We start from the raw sequence: 24,394 nt of genomic DNA on the forward strand, positions 1-24,394 counted from the left end.
TAATCTGCCTGGTAGTTTCAAATTAGCGCGAGCTCCCTAAATTCATTCTCAAATCTTATTAAATTCATATATGACGCACTTTAGTTACGCCACACGTGTCACATTCGGGATATCCTTCACGACGCAGTAGGAAGCCATGGGTGTAACGGGCAGTGCCCTATAGGAAACCGTGTTAGGACAACCTTGTTTCCTCGGCGTGAGTGGAACAACGTACGCTGAGATCGATTGGTCGGTTTTGTCTAACGAATAACTTGAACTGGAATGATCACATAGATAATGTCGTGGAGAAACCAAACCAAAGACTACGATTTATTGGCAGAACACTTCGAAAATGTTACAGGTCTATTAAAGAGACTGCTTAAGCTTCTGGAGCAATGCTGTGCTGTGTGGGATCCGCATCAGATAGGATTGACGGAGGACACTGTAAATTACCAAAGAAGAACAGCTCGTTTTGTATTATCGTGAAATGGCGTGACAGAGCCACAGATATGATACACGAGTAGGGATGGCAGTCATTAAAACAAAGGCATTTTTCGCTGCGGGAGGACCATCTTATGAAATTTCAGTCACTAACTTTCTCCTCGGATTCCGAAAATACTCCGTTGAGGCCCACCTACATAGGGAGAAATGATCATCATAATTAAGTTAGAGAAATTAGAGCTCGCAGGGAAATGTTTGAGTGTTCGTTTTTCCTGCGCGCTTTTCGAGAGTGGAACGGTAGAGAAGTAGCTTGAAGGTTGTTCGATTAACACTCTGCCAAGTACTTAATTGCATGACACTAAAAAAAATCTACTTACGGCTTTCGTTATTAGTAACTAAATTTCCGTTATTTCCGGAAGCACTACGACAAGAGATTCCAGCTGCACATGCTCCAGATAATGTTCTTGTGACATCTGCGTCTGATGATAAGCCTGCAGGAACTCGAAAGCTAGTTAATGGCACACAAAATAAATCTTACCAAAAAGGCATAAAACAGTGGTAGCATATTATACCAAAATGATCGCCAATTTCAATCACAGTCCCAGTTCGCCATCCCTTACGAGGAGAATGTAAGAGGTTTTTTTCTGACTGATATTATGATGATGGATCGCGACCAAAACACACGAAGAAAGTTTTTATAGCAGGAGGAATTTTGTTATTTGTCGATCTTAAGCAGTGTTAAAGCGTAGCCAGATAATCCCATTGTGTCGCAAATTAAAGTAAATGAGACCCCTGTCTTACCATACAGCTTTAGGTGGTCCGTACTTTTCTAAATTGCCAAAGAGAAATGCCACGATTGTTTCTTTTAAACAGACACGATAGATTGCTTCCGAAATCCGAACTTTTGCTTCGTCTCTAACAATCATATCGTCGACGCGACAACTATAATCTACTTTTCTTGGTGTTCGGTTGGGAAGTAACTTCAGGCATCCTTTTATTGATGTAATGTGTAATCAAACAATTGGATACTGATTTCAATCTGATGAGCGTCAGTAATGCACACGATACAGAGGAATTAATTATTTAAAAAAAACGGAGGTTTCGCTGCATTAATTTGCTCGAATCTGCGATAACTCCAAATTTTTATTTCAGTATGTGTTGGAACGCTGTTTTTTCTCCTCTGTAAGACCCATTCGAATAGTATGTTTTTCTTTTATTGTCTACGGATGTAATGTTGATGTAATATATGATTTTACTGATTTCCTTTATGTAAATGCCAACAAGCAGCTCCTAATTAAATATATGAAATATTACCTGTAAACATGTATTCTGTTGTGGTATTTTATATATCGTTACTATAAATTTAGTACTATACCCCAATAATATAAAAATTATCTCTGTAATTAAAGACGAGTAGGAAGACAGTTGAAAGGGAGAGTTGGAAGCAAAAGGATGATTGAGTCATGGAAGCTTGTTAGTGGTGGGCCCTGGTCGTATTTTGTGGAAAGAAGGAATATTTTTGTGGCAATGAATGGACGGAAAAGGGTCGGAAAGGGTGCTGAATGATGTTGTTACAGGAAAATGAAGAACTGAAGCTGTTCAAAATGGTTCAAATGGCTCTGACCACTATGCGACTTAACGTCTGAGGTCATCAGTCGCCTAGAACTTAGAACTAATTAAACCTAACTAACCTAAAGATATCACACACATCCATGCCCAAGGCAGGATTCGAACCTGCGACCGTAAGGGTCGCTCGGTTCCAGACTGCAGCGCCTAGAACCGCACGGTCACACCGGCCGGACGAACTGAAGCTGTTTTTTGAAAGTGTGTTAGCGTAACGAAGAGGTTGTCGGAGGTGATGCAATGGCGTCATGTTACAGTGAGTTATTGAACTTAACGGTGCACATTCAGTTTCTAAAGTATTCGACGGAAAAGAGAGCAGTATGAGGCAGAAGAGAAGACCAGAAGGAGATGGAATAAAGAAGAATGAAGTAAAATTTGTTGATAAGATAGTAGGAAGAGACGAAGACGAGACATCAGAAGATCTAGAATTTTTTCGAACTTATTAGAGAAGTGTGGGTAGAAGAGTATGTGACGAAATTACTAGTTAACCCCTTAATACCTGAATAAGTTTCTAGATGAAAGATAAAAACCAAAAATCGTGGCTCATTAGAGGTACCCGAAACACTCAGGAGAATGCAGCATTTGTCAGAAGCGTTAGTGGCTTCGTGCAGAATCAGCAGGTACCGGTACTGGCGCTGAAAAACAATTAACCTTTCAATTATTATCACAGTATTAGTACGATGCGAATTCGTGACACTCAACTTTAAGGCGCTAATTAATTCGTCAGAGAGAAGAAAGGAATAGGTGGATTGTGGCAGACAAGCTAACGGTGTAGTGAATGTTTTGTGAACTTTTGTGCAAGGCAAGTCGAAACTTGCCAAACCAATCAGAACAATTATTGTGAGGTCGTAGCACACGTCAGTGTTTTGAAATGAAACTTTTAAAAAGGAAAGTCCACTTCTCTAGCCAAAATAAATAACTGCTTGGGTGCACATTGTTGCCGATAACGTTATGTGTGTTCTACGAAATACCTTATGGATACCATCTACAAAATCCTACTTGCCTATTTAACTGAACAGTTGTATTTTGAATTGCAAGAAATTTTCAGCAAATTTATTTAATTTTTCGAGACTATACGCCGCCATACTAGCAGCCAGCGCTAATTAACAACGGAGCTGCGATCCTGAGATCGTCCTTTCAGCGACCAGAAACAGCGGAAGTTCGACAGTGCACGGTACGGAACATAATTAGTTTTAAATCAAAATAAACAGAACGATAATCCATGGTTATACAAATGCTGTAGATTTGCAAAGACAGCTTCCTTGCTGTTATTGAAAACATTCTTACAGGCTAAGCTTTTAATATAGGGAACAATCTGCCAACAGCGAAAATATTTGTTTCACCTTAAAAGCCAGAATATCTCTCGCGGTTCTTTGTTCTACATTTTTTAAAAAATGCAGTCAACTAAATATCAACAACTCGATAGAGAAACTCTAAACTGTCTGTCACTTTGTGATGAGGTTTTGAAACTAAATTAAATTCTTTAGGTTACCTACTTTCTAAGATTTCTTCGTAGACTTTGTGTACCAAGACATTATAAGAGCTAAGGACATTCACTGATCATCACAACAGATCTGGACAGTAATTAGTTAAATATATATTCAGATCCACTACATAAAATAGTTAATCAATATTACCATTATTATCATTCGTTACTGTTTATTTTGGGTTCCCGGGTTCGATTCCCGGCGGGGTCAGGGATTTTCTGTGCCTCGTGATGGCTGGGTGTTGTGTGATGTCCTTAGTTTAGTTAGGTTTAAGTAGTTCTAAGTTCTAGGGGACTGATGACCATAGATGTTAAGTCCCATAGTGCTCAGAGCCATTTGAACCATTTGTGTGTGTGTGTGTGTGTGTGTGTGTGTGTGTGTGTGTGCGTGCGTGCGTGCGTGCGCGCGAGCGAGCGCGTTTGCCACCAAAGCAGTGCGATTTCAAGGAAGGCTGTTCATTAATTGGTAATGTGGATAAGTTACTTTTACCAAAGCAGAGTGGTAGCAATATTTGTTCTGGTACACAATAGTCATTGAAGTAACATCTGCGTAGAAGCAAAAGAGGTAGATAGTAGTCAGTAACAAAGACAGTGTGACAGCAGTTGGTATGTGAACAGCCTGAGTACAGAAATAGTGTCTGAATGAACAATAGTCAATTAGCATGAGCACAATTATGACATACACAGTATTACGTGCTTGTAATAGAACGATAACACTAGTTTGTCGATACGTTTTGGTATCACTGTTCAAATCTATGCGTACATGTTAACAAATGCACGTGATACTTCTTATACTCCTCAGTTACTGGTGTATGAGCACGTACTGTCTAAAGTCTAAACTGTACATATTCCATTTCGAGCTAAGTTACGGGAAAGCTGCGCAAAGATAAGCACTGTAGTATTTATTTCAGCGTGACTGAAGTAACGACGAATAAGAAATTTGCAAATCAAGCAGTGGATTATATTCACAATAGATTCTGAGACGTCCACACAAAGAAGAAACTGCGAAAGACAGCACTCCGTCAGCGTTGCAAATCGACGAGGGAACATGCTTTCGAGGTAGCAGAACACTCCACTGTTACAAACCTATTAAAGGTAGATAATTACCGCAGCCAGCAGAGAAAGCTACAGCATAACGGCGCTCATGCTGAACGGTCCGCCGTATATAGCTAGTATGAAGTCTGGCCGTGGTTTATAGTCAGGTTCTGTCGCTATTCCCACTCCATATAAACTGTGCTCATGTCCACAGGTGTTGGGATCTTAGAGATACACGAAACAACATTAGTACGGACGTAGTGAACATCAAATGGCATTTATCGATATTGTGGCGTGTGAAGCGCAGACACGTATACAACAAGTACCAATAAATTGTTGTCAACACTTACTGTGTGTTCCGGCTCTCGACTAGTAGTATACATAACGAAATACTGATACTATTTTTTTATGTTATGGTATGGCGTGATCTAGGGCAGCGTCCTTCATTAATAATCAAAACATCCTGGGTCTTGGGTTTCATCCAACCAGAGCTTAAATTTTGCCTAAAATGGTCATTAGCAATGGCGGACAAAGACCTCCGGTACAAGCAGTTACCCTGAATCTGCCAACGGCCTTGTCAAAAAGGGTGAAGGAGCGAACAGCTCGCCAGGGAAACTTCCTGCCCTCGAAGGGGGCAGTGCCAGCTTAAGTCGGAAAAATTAGCAATGACCAATGGCGTGAGTGTGCAAAAGGCGATGAAAATTACTGCATTGAAGACACGTAATGTGAATCCACGGGGCATGTAGCCTGTAATCGAAAAAGTGTCGTGATGATCTTTCCGTTGGAGTAAGATTACAGCTTACTCCCCCATTGAGATCTCCCAGAGGGAACTGCCAAAGGTGGGTTACCATTTTCCACGCAAAAATGAGAACATGGATTTTCTGGAATTACAGCGAAAACTACGAAGACACAGACAAAATGTACGTAGTCTTTTTATGTAGATTCTGATTCTGGAATGAAAAATGGGGGTTCCCGTTTGAAATTTTAAAGTTGCCTCCCCCTGGACTGGTCTGGGGTGGTGGGCTAATTTTAGCACCAGCAGATGTCCCCTTCGAAAATAATCAACTTTGGATTATACACATTTTTTCGTGTGAAGCTTATTTTTCGAGTCATTCTGGTTTGCCAACGGTATATATTAAATTTTTTAGCTACGTACCATATATAAATTTTTTTAGCTTCATACCAGAGGTAGTCATAAAGTTTTAAATTTTATTTCGTAAAAATAAAGTGCAGTATTTAATTTTTTTATTTCTTTGCAGACACATGTTTGTAGTCCTGGAACACACCGAAATCTCCGCACCCTCTACAGTGCCGTATCACGCCGCTAGAAGATCTGAAATAATGTGGAGCAGCCCACCTCCACTTTACGAAGGTTATTCGCAGATTGCGAATTCTTTGACATCATCTATGTTACGTATAGATATATGACCTACTAGTAACATATGAAAATTTGTGCTAGATCTTGACATAGACCCGGATTTCCAGCTTATCGCGAACTGCGGCCTTAACCATTTGGGCTATCCGTGAGAGCTCTGAGCATTTGGGACTAACTGCTGAGATCATCAGTCCTTTAGAACTTAGAACTACTTAAACCTAACTGACCTAAGGACATCGCACACATCCATGCCCGAGGCAGGATTCGATCGTGCGACTATAGCGCCTAGAACCGCTCGGCCACCTCGGCCGGCGAGCTACACGGACCTATCCGAAGCTCCGTATGCCACACAATGTACATCCCCTAATGCTCGTAACGTTATTTGAATTCCGGTCTTAGGAGCTTATGAGGAATGTTATTATCAGCATTTTGTCAGCCTGGGCTTGCAAATTAAACATCTGCACTTTATCAGTGGGCTGCACGATTTAATTTTGGCCCCTCTAAGGCCATCTACGGAACTGTGAAGCTGGGATTTCAAGGTGATGGCATTCATTTAAAAAAAAAAAAAAGATCGTCTTCTACCGAAAGCGCCGGTGGTGGAGGTGCGACGCAGCGCGAGAACTCACCGCTCTTGGGAAAGCTGACGATCCAGTGATCATCAGTGTGGACGGTCATGTCCAGAATGCGGTCGCCGAATTCCGTGTAGTACTTGGGGAGGACGGCGCCACACGGTTCAGCCCGAACGTAGCCGCTGCGGAACTGCGAGGTGAAGTCTCTGGCGGCGATGCGGCCGAACTCACCGTCCAGCTCAGAATATCGCAGGCGCGTCATGTCGTCTGGTCGCCACACGTACCGGACGGAAGGCGCAGCGACAATGCAGAGCCTCGCCGGCCGAGCGCCCATTTGGTTGCGCGCGGTCTCTGCTGACCTTGATCCGTTCGACAAGACCGCTGAGCAGCCTTCTCCACGGCACCGTGACTGCCACCCCAGCCTGCGCGCCACTGTTCACTTGCGTCGCTGAATCACAGCTCCTCAAACAGTGATTCGCTGTTTTAATTTCGTTGGATACCCGGCTTCGTAGCGGTTTCAGTCACTGTCGTTCGACAGGTATCGGCAGCGACATTGGTACACTTAGGGCCGATTTAAGGCCAGAACACGCAAGCTGCCATTTGGAACGTCCAGTTGAGAAGGACGCCAAGAGGCGCGTAAGTGAAGAACTTACAGTGTGATAATTATAGAACTATATGAAATAAAATTGTCATTACTTATGAACGGTTCGCGTAAGGACGTTCAAACTGCACGATTGGTCGCGGGGCATGATGGGAATTAGGGACTATACCCTCTTTCAATTTGATGGGCTCGTCAATAAGCAAATTTGGCGCATTTGGTGGACTGAGAATCCGCTTTTTGCTATCGAGAAGTCTCTTCACCCTCAACAGGTGACTGTGCTGTGCAATGTCCAGTCACTGAATAATCGGTGCGATATTCCTTGATGGCACGGTGACTACCGAACGGTATGCGGTTTTGGAAGATGATTTCATCCTCATTATCCAAAATTACCCTGATTTCGACAACATGTGGTTCATGAAGCGTCCGAAGCTACATGCGGCTTTTCGCGGATGATGCTGTAGTATACAGAGAAGTAGCAGCATTACAAAATTGCAGCGAAATGCAGGAAGATCTGCAGCGGATAGGCACTTGGTGTAGGCAGTGGCAACTGACCCTTAACATAGACAAATGTAATGTATTGCGAATACATAGAAAGAAGGATCCTTTATTGTATGATTATATGATATCACAACAAACACCGACGGCAGTTACTTCTGTAAAATATCTGGGAGTATGCGTAGGGAACGTTTTGAAGTGGAATGATCATATAAAATTCGTTGTTGGTAAGGCAGGTGCCAGGTTGAGATTCATTGGGAGAGTCCTTAGAAAATTGTAGTCCATCAACAAAGGACGTGACTTGCAAAACACTCGTTCGACCTATTCTTGAGTATTGCTCATCAGTGTTGGATGCGTACCAAGTCGGGTTGACAGAGGAGATAGAGAAGATCGAAAGAAGAGCGGAGCGTTTCGTCACAGGGTTATTTGGTAAGCGTGATAGCGTTACGGAGATGTTTAGCAAACTCAAATGGCAGACTCTGCAACAGAGGCGCTCTGCATCGCGGTGTAGCTTGCTGTCTAAGTTTCGAGAGGGTGCGTTTCTGGATGAGGTTCAAATGGCTCTGAGCGCTATGGGACTCAACTGCTGTGGTCATTAGTCCCCTAGAACTTAGAACTACTTAAACCTAACTAACCTAAGGACATCACACACATCCATGCCCGAGGCAGGATTCGAACCTGCGACCGTAGCAGTCGCACGGTTCCGGACTGCGCGCCTAGAACCGCGAGACCACCGCGGCCGGCTTCTGGATGAGGTATCGCATATATTGCGTCCCCCTACTTATACCTCCCGAGGAGATCACGAATGTAAACTTAGAGAGATTCGAGCGCCCACGAAGGCTTTCCGGCAGTCGTTCTTCCCGTGAACCATACGCGACTGGAACAGGAAAGGGAGGTAATGACAGTGGCAAGTAAAGTGCCCTCCTCCACACGTTGGGTGGCTTGCGAAGTATAAATGTAGATGTAGATATAGATGAAAGACGGAGTTCGACCCCAACGAAGCAGGAGAGTGTTTGATGGAGCACTCTGAGGACCGTATTCTGGCTCTGATGTGCCCAGAGGCCACTGATATGAGCCTCGATTAGCCGCCATATTCTCCGGATCTGAACACATGCGACTCGTTTTTGTGGGGCTTTATTTAAGACAATTTGTACAGCAATAGCCCCAGAATCATTGCTGAGCTGAAAATATCCATTCAGGAGGTCCATCATCAGTGTTCCGACACATGAGCGGATCATGCAGAATTCCGCTATTCGTCTGCGCCACATCATTGCCAATGATGATACGCATATCGAACATGTCATAACCTAAATCCGAATATCTGCAGTGACGTTTACATGTTGAATGAAGTGTGTGCATAACGTGTTGTTGTTGTCTTCAGTCCTGAGACTGGTTTGATGCAGCTCTCCATGCTACTCTATCCTGTGCAAGCTGCTTCATCTCCCAGTACCTACTGCAACCTACATCCTTCTGAATCTGCTTAGTGTACTTATCTCTCGGTCTCCCTCTACGATTTTTACCCTCCACGCTGCCCTCCAACGCTAAATTTGTGATCCCTTGATGCCTCAAAACATGTCCTACCAACCGATCCCTTCTTCTAGTCAAGTTGTGCCACAAAACGTAGTTTCTAATTAATTTACGTTTTTTCGTATAATTCAATAATTGTCATACAGTATGCAATGTTATTAAAAAAATGGTTCAAATGGCTCTGAGCACTATGGGACTTAACATCTGAGGTCATCAGTCCCCTAGAACTTAGAACTATTTAAACCTAACCAACCTAAGGACATCACAGGAGGGAGGATTCGGTCCTGCGACCGTAGCAGTGGCGCGGTTCCGGACTGAAGCGCCTAGAACCGCTCGGCCACCGTGGCCGGCATACAGTGTTATTCCGTGATGATTTATAGATATGAGCTTTATCTGTTCTGTCAGACGCGACCGACAAAAGAGTCATCACTCATATATATAATTCTATTGGCGCCGCGACTGTTTGATGAAAAAGTTTCATTGGGGACGCACAACCAACGTCCGAACTTCTACGGCAGTCAGAAAACTGCGAATAGAAGGTTAATGGGCGGGGGTCGTTACGGTGCGGTGACCGAGTAACTGGGAATTTGTATGTGACGGAAAGCGTGTCCGGATGGCTGATGCATAACGCAATGCACTGCTTCATCCCCTACCGACTTGGGGTGTAACTGGTTTGGGAATGTGATTGCTGCATATATCAATCCCGAAAAGAACCAGGACAGTGAATCGGCTCCGCCATCACACGCGAAGACGTGCCCGGCTCGAAAACGAGGTACAATAGGATCGGCGAGGAACATTCCCACGAAGAGAGGAAACCCCGTCGGAACAGGCCTCGGAAGGCCCAACCGTTTCGACCGACCGCCGTGTCATCGTCGGCCGAGGGGCATCACTGGCTGCGAATATGGGGGGGAGGGGGGGGGGGGGGGGGAGCGCATGTGGTCAGCACACGGCACTCCCGGGCGTTGTCAGTTTTCGTGACCAGCGCCGCTACTTCTCAGTCAAGCAGCTCCTCAACTGACCTCACAAGGGCCGCATGCACCCTGTTGCAACAGCACTCGGCAGACCTGGACTGTCGCCCATCCAAGTGGTAGCCAAGCCTGACAGCACTTAACTCACGAACAGAGATGCGGTTCGTTATTGTTTTGTACTGAAAGAAGCAGTTTATGTCTAGTATTTGTTACACCATTTATGTAATACCCGCTATTATCACTTCTTCCCTCTAAATAAAGGAAAAAAAGCGGTTAACGCAACTGCTCTTTGTACAGGATCATCAGGGTTCGAGTGCTTATCCGGCACAAATTTTCAACTGTCGTCGTTGCATTGCCGCAATGTCCTGTGCGACTGAACGTCATTATTTCGTGCCTATCTCTTTCTGATCCCGTTTCCATTCCTTTCATCCCAGTTATTCGTGTCCGTCATGATGCTACAAACTTTCAGGGGCTATGGAGAAGGGCAAATGTACAGGGTGTTTCAAAAATGACCGGTATATTTGAAACGGCAATAAAAACTAAACGAGCAGCGATAAAAATACACCGTTTGTTGCAATATGCTTGGGACAACAGTACCTTTTCAGGCGGACAAACTTTCGAAATTACAGTAGTTACAATTTTCAACAACAGATGGCGCTGCCAGTGGTGTGAAAGATATAGAAGACAACGCAGTCTGTGGGTGCGCCATTCTGTACGTCGTATTTCTGCTGTAAGCGTGTGCTGTTCACAACGTGCAAGTGTGCTGTGGACAACATGGTTTATTCCTTAGAACAGAGGATTTTTCTGGTGTTGGAATTCCACTGCCTAGAACACAGTGTTGTTCCAACAAGACGAAGTTTTCAACGGAGGTTTAATGTAACCAAAGGACCGAAAAGCGATACAATAAAGGATCTGTTTGAAAAATTTCAACGGACTGGGAACGTGACGGATGAACGTGCTGAAAAGGTAGGGCGACCGCATACGGCAACCACAGAGGGCAACGCGCAGCTAGTGCAGCAGGTGATCCAACAGCGGGCCTCGGGTTTCCGTACGCCGTGTTGCAGCTGCGGTCCAAATGACGCCAACGTCCACGTATCGTCTCATGCGCCAGAGTTGACACCTCTATCCATACAAAATTCAAATGCGGCAACCCCTCAGCGCCACTACCCTTGCTGCACGAGAGACATTCGCTAACGATATAGTGCACAGGATAGATGACGGCGATATGCATGTGGGCAGCATTTGGTTTACTGACGAAGCTTATTCTTACCTGGACGGCTTCGTCAATAAACAGAACTGGCGCATATGGGGAACCGAAAAGCCCCATGTTGCAGTCCCATCGTCCCTGCATCCTCAAAAAGTACTTCCAAAGGAATCATTGACCCATTTTTCAGATCCGAAACGATTACTGCATCACGCTATCTGGACATTCTTCGTGAATTTGTGGCGGTACAAACTGCCTTAGATGACACTGCGAACACCTCGTGGTTTATGCAAGATGGTGCCCGGCCACATCGCACGGTCGACGTCTTTAATTTCCTGAATGAATATTTCGATGATCGTGTGATTGCTTTGGGCTATCCGAAACATACAGCAGGCGGCGTGGATTGGCCTCCCTATTCGCCAGACATGAACCCCTGTGCCTTCTTTCTGTAAGGACACTTGAAAGACCAGGTGTATCGCCAGTATCCAGAAACAATTGAACAGCTGAAGTAGTACATCTCATCTGCATGTGAAGCCATTCCGCCAGACACGTTGTCAAAGGTTTCGGGTAATTTCATTCAGAGACTACGCCATATTATTGCTATGCATGGTGAATATGTGGAAAATATCGTACTATAGAGTTTCCCAGACCGCAGAGCCATCTGTTGTGACAATTGTAACTACTGTAAATTCGAAAGTTTGTCTGCCTGAAAATGTACTGTTGTCCCAAGCATATTGCAACAAACGGTGTATTTCTATCGCTGCTCGTTTAGTTTGTATTGCCGTTTCAAATATACCGGCCATTTTTGAAACACCCTGTATCAACTTAAGGTAAACGACACTGGTCTGGAAACGTCCGAGACGAAAGCTATAAGTGAAACATCTGACAGTGGAACAAACGTACCGGTACTGTTATTGTTAAGACTAAAGGGTAGCCAATAATACCGACGAGCACTTCTTATCCGCCAACGGATGGGTTTCAGCATGGGGGAATCTTACCTCACTTGGGACTGACGGTTCGTCAACATCTGGATCAGACGTCCACTGTTAGGTGGAAAGACAGAGCAGGTCCTGTTTCCTGACCGGCACGTACACCGGATCTCGCCGTACTTGATTTGTTGTTGTGCGGCCATGTGAAAATTCTTGTGTACGAAACGCCTACAGAGGCTGAAGAAGTTCTCCTCGCAGGAATTCTCGCTGCTTGTGACTCTCTTCAAAAGACGCCGAGGATATTAGGATGCCGAGCCTATATTGACGCTGGGGTACGTAATTTTCAATTAGTGTTGTAAATGTAACAGCGTGTGGAACTTGTTCAGGTAAATTGGATCCATTATCACAGTACTGTAGACTGTATGAGAAGGGCAATTTCTCCTCATAAGCGGCTGGCGTAACATTAAGATTCCTAGCAACAGGAAGGATCTACAAGGATTTGGAATTTTCAACTGCAATATCGAAACAAGTGTTGAGTAAAATAATACCCAACACATGTGAAGCTATTTACGCTGTCCTGAAGGATGAGTTCATGAAGGCAAGTCAAGTAAATTAAGTCTGTCAGCGAACTGTTTACCGAAAAGAGTTATCCAAAGTCCAGGAATCTAGAAGATCTGGTGTAAGAGTAGATCAAGTATACCAGCCAACGTTATGGTATTTTGATCTGCTGGTCTTTCTTAGTGATCAAGAAACGCCAAGATCAAGCAAGAGTTCAACTGCTCTTCCAAGTCCTTTGCTGTCTCTCACAGAATTACAACGTCATCGGCGAACCTCAAAGTTTTTATTTCTTCTCCATGGATTTTAATACCTACTCCGAATTTTTCTTTTGTTTCCTTTACTGCTTGCTCAATATACAGATTAAATAACATCGGGGAGAGGCTACAACCCTGTCTCACTCCCTTCCCAACCACTGCTTCCCTTTCATGACCCTCGACTCTTGTAACTGCCATCTGGTTTCTGTACAAATTGTAAATAGCCTTTCGCTTCCTGTATTTTACCCCTGCCACCTTCAGAATTTGAAAGAGAGTATTCCAGTCAACATTGTCAAAAGCTTTCTCTAAGTCTACAAATGCTAGAAACGTAGGTTTGCCTTTTCTTAATCTTTCTTCTAAGATAAGTCGTAAGGTCAGTATTGCCTCACGTGTTCCAACATTTCTACAGAATCCAAACTGATCCTCCCCGAGGTCCGCATCTACCAGTTTTTCCATTCGTCTGTAAAGAATTCGCGTTAGTATTTTGCAGCTGTGACTTATTAAACTGATAGATCGGTAATTTTCACATCTGTCAACACCTGCTTTCTTTGGGATTGGAATTATTATATTCTTCTGGAAGTCTGAGTGTATTTCGCCTGTCTCATACACCTTGCTCACCAGATGGTATAGTTTTGTCAGGACTGGCTCTCCCAAGGCCGTCAGAAGTTCCAATAGAATGTTGTCTACTCCGGGGGCCTTGTTTCAACTCAAGTCTTTCAGTGCTCTGTCAAACTCTTCAGGCAGTATCGTATCTCCCATTTCATCTTCATCTACATCCTCTTCCATTTCCATAATATTGTCCTCAAGTACATCGCCCTTGTATAGACCCTCTATATACTCCTTCCACATTTCTGCTTTCCCTTCTTTGCTTAGAACTGGGTTTCCATCTGAGCTTTTGATGTTCATACAAGTGGTTCTCTTATCTCCAAGGGTCTCTTTAATTTTCCTGTATGCAGTATCTATCTTACCCCTAATGAGATAAGCCTCTACATCCTTACATCTGTCCTCTAGCCATCCCTGCTTAGCCATTTTGCACTTCCTGTCGATCTCATTTTTGAGACGTTTGTATTCCTTTTTGCCTCCTTCATTTATGCCATTTTTATGTTTTCTCCCTTCATCGATTAAATTCAATATTTCTTCTGTTACCCAAGGATTTCTAGCAGCCCTCGTCTTTTTACCTACCTGATCCTCTGCTGCCTTCACTACTTCATCCCTCAAAGCTACCCATTCTTCTTCTACTGTATTTCTTTCCCCCATTCCTGTCAATTGCTCCCTTATGTTCTCCCTGAAACTCTGTACGACCTCTGGTTCTTTTAGTTTATCCAGGTCTCATCTCCTTAAATTCCCACCTTTTTGCAGTTTCTTCAGTTTTAATCTACAGGTCACAACCAATAGATTGTGGTCAGAATCCACATCTGCCCCTGGAAATGTCTTACAGTTTAAAGCCTGGTTCCTAAATCTCTGTCTTGCCATTATATAATCTATCTGAAACCTGTCAGTATCTCCAGGCTTCTTCCATGTGTACAGCATTCTTTTATGATTCTTGAACCAAGTGTTAGCTATGATTAAGTTGTCCTCTGTGCAAAATTCTACCAGGCGACTTCCTCTTTCATTTCTTTGCCCCAGTCCATATTCTCCTACTACGTTTCCTTCTCTCCCTTTTCCTACTACCGAATTCCAGTCACTCATGACTATTAAATTTGCCGGCCGCGGTGGTCTAGCGGTTCAGGCGCTCAGTCCGGAACCGCGGGATTGCTACGGTCGCAGGTTCCAATCCTGCCTCGGGCATGGATGTGTGTTATGTCCTTAGGTTAGTTAGGTTTAAGTAGTTCTAAGTTCTAGGGGACTGATGACCACAGATGTTAAGTCCCATAGTGCTCAGAGACATTTGAACCATTTTGAACTATTAAATTTTCGTCAACCTTCACTATCTGAATAATTTCTTTTATTTCATCATACATTTCTTCAATTTCTTCGTCATCTGCAGAGCTAGTTGGCATATAAACTTGTACTACTGTAGTAGGTGTGGGCTTCGTGTCTATCTTGGCCACAATAATACGTTCACTATGCTGTTTGTAGTAGCTTACCCGCATTCCTATTTTCCTATTCATTATTAAACCTACTCCTGCATGACCCCTATTTGATTTTGTGTTTATAATCCTGTAGTCACCTGACCAGAAGACTTGTTCCTCCTGCCAACGATCTTCACTAATTCCCACTATATCTAACTTTAACCTATCCATTTCCCTCTTTAAATTTTCTAACCTACCTGCCCGATTAAGGGATCTGCCATTCCACGCTCCGATCCGTAGAACGCCAGTTTTCTTTGTCCTGATAACGACATCCACTTGAGTAGTCCCTGCCCGGAGATCCGAATGGGGGACTATTTTACCTCCGGAATATTTTACCCAAGAGGACGCCATCAGTAATGCTGCATGCCCTCGGGAAAAATTACGGCCCTAGTTTCCCTTTGCTTTCAGCCGTTCGCAGTACCAGCACAGCAAGGCCGTTTTGGTTATTGTTACAAGGCCAGATCAGTCAATAATCCAGACTGTTGCCCCTGCAACTACTGAAAAGGCTGCTACCCCTCTTCAGGAACCACACGTTTGTCTGGCCTCTCAACAGATACCCCTCCGTTGTGGTTGCACCTACGGTACGACCATCTGTATCGCTGAGGCACAAACCTCCCCACCAACGGCAAGGTCCATGGTTCATATGCATAATCACAGATATTTGATGTACTTGTTTTTTCAGTGATTGTGCTTTTCCGGAATTTCTAATTTGAAATCGTTCACCGTTAGTCTCGCAATTGGCGTAGTACCACTTCATATTCATCTTATTTTATTTCTAATGCATAAGTAGATAAACCTCCATTATGTTTGGGAGTTTACAATTTTATACATGTTCCTTCTTAACACTACTATTCGGAGTACCGTAGTACCTGCCATCAACCTTCGTCCATTGCATCTTCAGCTACGTTTACGATATCTCTTAATAACACGTTCTTCAGTCACCCAGATTACAATCCTACATGTTTTAGTTACTACTTTTTATGAGAATAACTTTCCTGGAATTTGTCATTCAAAAAATGCAGCACTTGACTTTATTTCAATTAGAATCAGCAACTCATATGCTAGATTACTTCCAACATTCAGACTAATAACGCTGTTCTATGTGACTTCACATGTTCCCTCCTAATGATGTTATTCACAGCAACATCTTAGCTGAGGCAAGCCACCACTATGTAAAATAAACAACATGATCACGAAATTAAACGATAACATTGCTTCAGAAACTACTGTTTTGTGCAAGAGGTAATTTTTCATCATTCTCTTGCATCATTGTAGCTGGTAATTATGTCAAATTAGATACTGTTTCTTGCCTCACTAACGAGAAGGTATTTGGAATGTGTGTTCACCACTGTGTGTCGTTTTTATTCTATTTACTTGATGCTTTCGTGCACGAAAACAATGTTTGCTTGATTAAAGTTTTTCAGCGTATCAAGAATAACGCAAGCTGTTTGAATTTAATACATTATACTTGTCGTTATGAGAGGCTCGTATGACCTTTACTTTTTATAATTATTTGTCTACAACATATCAACTCAATGACACAGCAATCCAACTAGTTAAAATAGTGTTCAAAATGCAGCTTACAAGTCAGTATAGATTTTTGTATCCTGGCATACTAATCCATACGTATTATAAAAATGTGTATGTGTGTGTGTGTGTTTGTGTTTACTGCATCTCCTCCTAAACTATTGTATCGATTTCAACCAAACGTGATACAGTATATATATATATATATATATATATATATATATATATATATATATATATATATATCCCTTATTCTCAGGCACCAATCGCTGTGGGGCTAAGAACCACATACCTATCATAGTGTAGGAGATATGATGTCATAAACAACTACATAGGTGAAGCACTGCCGCATTATGCATGACGGTTAAATTTATTACCAACTCAATTCGCAACATATTTCGCTGACCGTATTTACATATGCCACTGAATGTACAAGTATACGATTGTACGACACATAGTTCAAAACATATGATGTCGTAAACAGTGAGATAATTGAAAAAATACCGCATCAAGCATGAAGTTTTAATAAATTTATTCTTTACTGCTAAGACATTCCTATAGTCTGGTCAAGGAAAATCCTAACACCAGACAGGGCTTTTGACAGCTTCCAAATGTGAGGTGCAAAGGCCTGTAGGTGGAAACGATAGCCGTCTATAGAGCTATGAAAGGCGCTGCCACAGAGACGTTTACAAAATCGTGTTGTAGACAAGCGAAGCAGTTCTCACAGAGTGTAGAAACTATCTGGTTCAAATGGCTCTGAGCACTATGGGACTTAACTTCAGAGGTCATCAGTCCCCTAGAACTTAGAACTACTTCAACCTAACTAACATAAGGACACCACACACACACCTATGCCCGAGGCAGGATTCGAACCTGCGACCGTAGCGGTTGCTCGGTACTAGACTGTAGCGCCTAGAACCGCTCGGCCACAACGGCCGGCCGAAACTATCTGGGATTATGTGTCTTAGTTTGGATACCGTACCTACAAATTTTTACATTATACATATCTTATAGTTTCAGAGGTGTTTTCACAGTACAAGGAAATGAATCCTTTCGATTCTTCACTACAAACACAGTTCACTTCTGGTTTCCGTTTCTAGTAGAAAATTGTGAAAATGAGTAGCAGCACAATGCCGTGTCCGTCGGCTGGTAACAAATAAAGATGTTGACTGAAACTTAAAAACTGCTGCAGTCTAAATCCTGGAAAGCGATACCTAACGCTGTCTTGAGAACGAGGCCGAAAAGCGGAAAGAATCCGCGACAAGGCCACATTGACAATAGGAGCTCTCCCGAGGAAGCTTGAATGACGTGGCGATCCAGTTAGTCACGCTCATTTAGAAAGTAACGCCCGACTTACTCTTCACAGTACGGTCTCCGACGGTCAACAATTGTTTCCTCCAAAAAAAAGAAAAAAGAAAAAATTCTTTCGAAACCGCAGTTTTTCGTAATCGTACAGCTTTGTGAATAATTTTATTTATCGTGAAATGGAAGAATCATCATTTCTAGACAGAGGGCAGTGCCTGTGCAAAGCAACTCGTCTGTGTTGCGATAAACTGACTCTAAATTCAGTTATCGATGACAAGAACTGAACTTGATAATAGATACGGAGCAGCTAAAAAACTTAAATGTGTATAAGGAATAGTTTCCAAGTCTGGCATAAAAAATCCGATATTTATTCACATGAAAGAATGTTTTATGGTTTGACGTTAATTCTCCTAATTTTTTGAGTTCTATGCACTCATTAAGTACTGTGAAATACTTAAATGCTGCGAATTTTCATCAAATGTCTTTTGCTTTATATGACGAAAATCACTTTCCACCGAAAATTGCGCGCTAACTGAGGAAGTAATACAGAGAAGAGAATGTGCGAAGACTATTTCTTGCACAACTTCAAATATTTGTAGAAGTAAATAATTTGTCTCTGTTACTGTAAAACGCAGATCTTATTAGTGGATTTTATGTTGTACTAACAATAGCTCTTAGTCTTGTGGTTAATATTATTGACTCTCGATGACGGCAGTTCGATTCTCGGCCGGGGCGGCGATTTTCTCCGCACGGGAATGGGTGTGTGAGTTGTCCTCACCGACGTGACGTCTTATAAAAAGGGGACTCCTGCACAAATATGCAAAACGCAAATTTCATTTCTGGTTTGGTTTACTACGATCGTGATTTGCTAACAATTCTCCAATGTTTCAGAAGACCTTACGCAGGTGGGTTTCAGTGAAACACTGTACTCGTTGTTCAGTTGGCAGTTGTGTAGACGTAATCAGAAGAGCCAATACACACACACATTAAAAAAAGTTCCTAGAACTCCTGAAGATAGACATGGACTGTGGATATTGTATCACAGACACAGTCCCTTTGACTGTTCATAGATGTCACTAAACCCGACCAGAGATGCAAACAACCATGCATGAGTAGTGCCTGTCAGACGAATGGGGTCCGACAGCCCATTAGTTCCAGTCATTCCATCAGGAAGGAGGCACACGGCTCGTGTTGCCTGTAGTTCAAGCATGCCTAGATTGGCAATAACGAGGTTCGATCGGGTCCCCACTCTTACTTTGTGCCAAGAAGCGCTCTCAACAAGGGAAGTGTCCAGGCGTCTCGGAGTGAACCAAAGTGATGTCGTTCGGACATGGACAAGACAGACAGAGACAGGAACTGTCGATTACATGCTTCGCTCAGGCCGCCCGAAGGCTACTACTGCAGTGGATAATTGCACTATTCGTAACACAAATGTTCAAATGCATATCCGCTTGTTGGATGCATTGATGTAAGCGCCTCTCGGTATTACCATTGACACCTCTTAACATTTCTGCAGATACTGAAGCGCAAACATGGCGTATTCGTTCTTTTAACACACCTGTATTTCCCGGTTCTGTTTCATATACCCTGGCTAGAAAAGAGAAAAAAAAATTGTGAAATTTAAAGCTCGGAAATACGTCCTCATCAGGAGTTGGGAGCCTTTGAAACTCTGTTAGATGCGACACAGGGATACATGCAGCCATAGAGTAACGGACACTTCAATTCGGTTAGCATGACAGCACAGTAATGTGACAAACGGGACACGCAAAACCATATTTATTCTGTTCTCGGTTGTTTAGCCGGCCGCGGTGGCCAAATGGTTCTATGCGCTTCAGTCGAGAACCGCGCTGCTGCTACTGTCGCAGGTTCGAATCCTGCCTTGGATATGGATGTGTGTGATGTCCTTAGGTTAGTTAGATTTAAGTAGTTCTAAGTCTAGGGGGCCGGCCGCGGTGGTCTCGCGGTTCTAGGCGCGAAGTCTGGAACCGCGCTGCTGCTACGGTCGCAGGTTCGAATCCTGCCTCGGGCATGGATGTGTGTGATGTCCTTACGTTAGTTAGGTTTAAGTAGTTCTAAGTTCTAGGGGACTTATGACCATAGCAGTTGAGTCCCATAGTGCTCAGAGCCATTTGAACCATTTTTTAAGTCTAGGGGACTGATGACCTTAGACGTTAAGTCCCACAGTGCTTACAGCCATGAGAACAAAACTAGGTTGTTTAGAGTAGTTTTAATGGTCAATTTGGCCATTCTTTTAGGTTTCCCACATTCCTCTCGTAATACCAGTGGGTCCGATCGAGTATTACGGAGGTGCTTCATAAACTTAGGCGGGAATCCCTAGAGAGAGAGCGTCGTTCTTTCGCACAACAATGCTGAGAAAATTTAGAGAACCGGCTTTTGAAGATGACTGCTGAACGATTCTACTGCCGGCGCAGTACACTCCTGGAAATGGAAAAAAGAACACATTGACACCGGTGTGTCAGACCCACCATACTTGCTCCGGACACTGGGGGAGGGCTGTACAAGCAATGATCACACGCACGGCACAGCGGACACACCAGGAACCGCGGTGTTGGCCGTCGAATGGCGCTAGCTGCGCAGCATTTGTGCACCGCCGCCGTCAGTGTCAGCCAGTTTGCCGTGGCATACGGAGCTCCATCGCAGTGTTTAACACTGGTAGCATGCCGCGACAGCGTGGACGTGAACCGTATGCGCAGTTGACAGTTGACGGACTTTGGGCGAGGGCGTATAGTGGGCATGCGGGAGGCCGGGTGGACGTACCGCCGAATTGCTCAACACGTGGGGCATGAGGTCTCCACAGTACATCGATGTTGTCGCCAGTGGTCGGCGGAAGGTGCACGTGCCCGTCGACCTGGGACCGGACCGCAGCGACGCACGGATGCACGCCAAGACCGCAGGATCCTACGCACTTCCCAGCAAATTAGGGACATTGTTGCTCCTGGGGTATCGGCAAGGATCATTCGCAACCGTCTCCATGAAGCTGGGCTACGGTCCCGCTCACGCCCCAACATCGTGCAGCCCGCCTCCAGTGGTGTCGCGACAGGCGTGAATGGAGGGACGAATGGAGACGTGTCGTCTTCAGCGATGAGAGTCGCTTCTGCCTTGGTGCCAATGATGGTCGTATGAGTGTTTGGCGCCGTGCAGGTGAGCGCCACAATCAGGACTGTATACGACCAAGGCACACAGGGCCAACACCCGGCATCATGGTGTGGGGAGCGATCTCGTACACTGGCCGTACTCCTCTGGTGATCGTCGAGGGGACACTGAATAGTGCACGGTACATCCAAACCGTCATCGAACCCATCGTTCTACCATTCCTAGACCGGCAAGGGAACTTGCTGTTCCAACAGGACAATGCACGTCCATATGTATCCCGTGCCACCCAACGTGCTCTAGAAGGTGTAAGTCAACTACCCTGGCCAGCAAGATCTCCGGATCTGTCCCCAATTGAGCATGTTTGGGACTGGATGAAGCGTCGTCTCACGCGGTCTGCACGTCCAGCACGAACGCTGGTCCAACTGAGGCGCCAGGTGGAAATGGCATGGCAAGCCGTTCCACAGGACTACATCCAGCATCTCTACGATCGTCTCCATGGGAGAACAGCAGCCTGCATTGCTGCAGAAGGTGGATATACACTGTACTAGTGCCGACATTGTGCATGCTCTGTTGCCTGTGTCTGTGTGCCTGTGGTTCTGTCAGTGTGATCATGTGATGTATCTGACCCCAGGAATGTGTCAATAAAGTTTCCCCTTCCTGGGACAATGAATTCACGGTGTTCTTATTTCAATTTCCAGGAGTGTACGTCCACATCAGGAGTTGGGAGCTTTTGAAACTCTGTTAGGTGCGACACAGCGATACATGCAGCCATAGAGTAACGAACACTTCAATTCGGTTAGCATGACAGCACAGTAATGTGACAAACTGGACACGCAAAACCATATTTATTCTGTTCTCGGTTGTTTAGCCGGCCGCGGTGGCCGAGTGGTTCTAGGCGCTTCAGTCGAGAACCGCGCTGCTGCTACTGTCGCAGGTTCGAATCCTGCCTTGGGTATGGATATGTGTGATGTCCTTAGGTTAGTTAGATTTAAGTAGTCTAGGGGACTGATGACCTTAGACGTTAAGTCCCACAGTGCTTAGAGCCATTTGAACAAATCTAGGTTGTTTAGGGTAGTTTTAATGGTCAATTTGGCCATTCTTTTAGGTTTCCCACATTCCTCTCGTAATACCAGTGGGTCCGATCGAGTATTACGGAGGTGCTTCATAAACGTATGCGGGAATCCATGGAGGGAGAGCGTCGTTCTTTCGCACAACAATGCTGAGAAAATTTAGAGAACCGGCTTTTGAAGATGACTGCTGAACGATTCTACTGCCGGCAAAGTATATTTCGTGTACGCACCACGACGATAAGAGAATTTAGAGCTCGTACGGAGGCATATAGACAATTGTTTTTCCTTCGCTCCGTTTGCGAATGGATCAGTAAACAAAACAATTATTTGTGGTACAAGGTAACCTCTGCCATGCATCACATGGTCGCTTACGGAGTTTGTATGTAGTTGCAGATGGATGATCTGCATCTACATAAATACTACGCAAGCCTCTGTACTGTATGGCGCTGGGTACATAGTAGCCTGCCAGTTTCCTTTTCTGTTCCATACGCGTGGTGAGAGAGGAAGAAACTGTCTAAATGCCTCTGTACGAGTCTTAATTTATCTCATCACTTTTTCATGATCCGTAACCGAGATACACTGTGGTGGCAGGATAATGGTCGCACGTTCATCTTCAAATACAGGCTCTCTAAATTTACTCAACAGATTTTCATGAGAAATAGGTAGTCTTTCTTCAAAGGAATCCGATTTACGCTGCCAGGCAAAAAAAAAAAAAAAGAAGAAGAAGAAGAAGAAACCTGGGAAAGGAGGAGTAAACAAAACGAAACTCCAAGGCTTCAGAAGGCGTATAATGTTATTATTACTACTATTATTACTAAATCGAGTAAGATTTCAAAGAACTTGGTAGTTTAAGCTCAGTTATCAACATGACGTTGTGCCCCCTCTCGACTGGATGCATGCACTGATCCAGATAGCCATTGTATCCTCTCCTGAGGCAAGCTAATCCACAACTGTTGTATCTGGCCCTTGATGTCCTGCTTGGTAGCACTGGCATTGAGCTGAGCCGGTCCCAAGCATCTTCTGCCGCGGACTGGTCCGGTTATCTTCCTGAGCACCTGAGTTCCTCAACATCACTCGCACTGTTCAAAGGGTTCAAATGGCTCTGAGCACTATGGGACTTAGCATCTGAGGTCATCAGTCCCCTAGAACTTAGAACTACTTAAACCGAACTAACCTAAGGACATCACACACATCCATGCCCGAGGCAGGATTCGAACCTGCGACCGTAGCAGCAGCGCGTTTCCAGGCTGGAGCGCCTAGAACCGCTCGGACACTCCGGCCGGCCGCGCACTGTTCATACAGGCACATGCCATGTGTGAATGAGGACTGCCCTCTTGAGCAATGGCTACGAATTTCTCTCCTGTGTCAATCTCATCATCTTCGACTAGTACTAGCAGAAAACGTCCTCTATTGTTTGATGGATATGTTGTAATCACCGTCTTCCCCTACAGCTTCTGTCCTCTGCAACTCCCTCGGATACCATGGAAGTTATTCACTGGTGCCTTAACTCACCTTCTATTATTCTGTACCTTCCTCGTCTCAGTGTTTTCCATGTGTTCCTTTCATCGCCGATTCTGTGGAGGGCCTTCTCATCCCTTATCTCATCACTCCACCTAATTTTGAACATCCTTCTGTATCACAAATCATAGTCGCTTCGTTCTCTCTTTTTCTAGTTTTCCCACAACTTTCTTACGATGCAGTGCTCCAATGTAAATTCTCAGAAATGTTTTCCTCAAATTTAGGCCTATGTTTGACACTAGACAACTTACCTAGGCCAGAAATCTCCTCGTTGACCGAAATAGTCTGATTTTACGTCTTCCTCGCTCCGTTCTTCAAGTGCTATTTTGGTTTCAACATAGCAGCATTCCTTAACTTCGTCTATTTCGTGATCCCCAGTTTTGATGTTAAGTTTATCGCTAAGCTCATTTACGATAGTCTTCATTACTTTCGCCTTTCTTCGGTGTGTTCTTAATCCATCGATTGTGCTCCTTAGATTGTTCATTCCATTCAGAATGTCCTGTAATTCACTGAGGATAGCAATGTCATCAACGAATCCCATCATTGGTATCGTTACTTCTTTCTGAATTTTAATCCCACTCTTGAACCTTTCTGTTTATTTCGGTAATTGCTTCTTCGGCGTATAAAAAGGGTGAATCAGAACACCAAGAAAAAAATTTCAGTGGTGGTAGTATGTTCAAAACAAGAAAAAATATCTAGTAAACATGGTCTCTAAAATCGATACCCTAAGAGCGCCTGTTCAAT

At 44.1% G+C, this 24,394-nt stretch overlaps 1 protein-coding gene across 2 annotated transcripts in view; it reads right to left on the reverse strand.

Moving 5' to 3' along the window:
* The window catches only part of LOC126356147 (luciferin sulfotransferase-like), a 124,269-nt gene that overhangs the window by 48,045 nt on the left and 51,830 nt on the right, over nucleotides 1–24,394 (reverse strand). Inside the window, exon 1 of one of the 2 annotated variants that reach the window (XM_050006884.1) lies at nucleotides 6,566–6,869. The exons of the other annotated variant lie outside the window; for it this stretch is intronic. Coding sequence (XP_049862841.1) covers nucleotides 6,566–6,842 — 277 coding nt within the window. The 5' untranslated portion in view covers nucleotides 6,843–6,869. Of the gene's footprint in view, nucleotides 1–6,565; nucleotides 6,870–24,394 lie in introns of those variants that run through there. 2 annotated transcript variants of the gene reach the window in all.

This window comes from Schistocerca gregaria, chromosome 3 (genome assembly GCF_023897955.1).
Source record: "Schistocerca gregaria isolate iqSchGreg1 chromosome 3, iqSchGreg1.2, whole genome shotgun sequence".
Taxonomy (NCBI): Eukaryota; Metazoa; Arthropoda; class Insecta; order Orthoptera; family Acrididae; genus Schistocerca; species Schistocerca gregaria.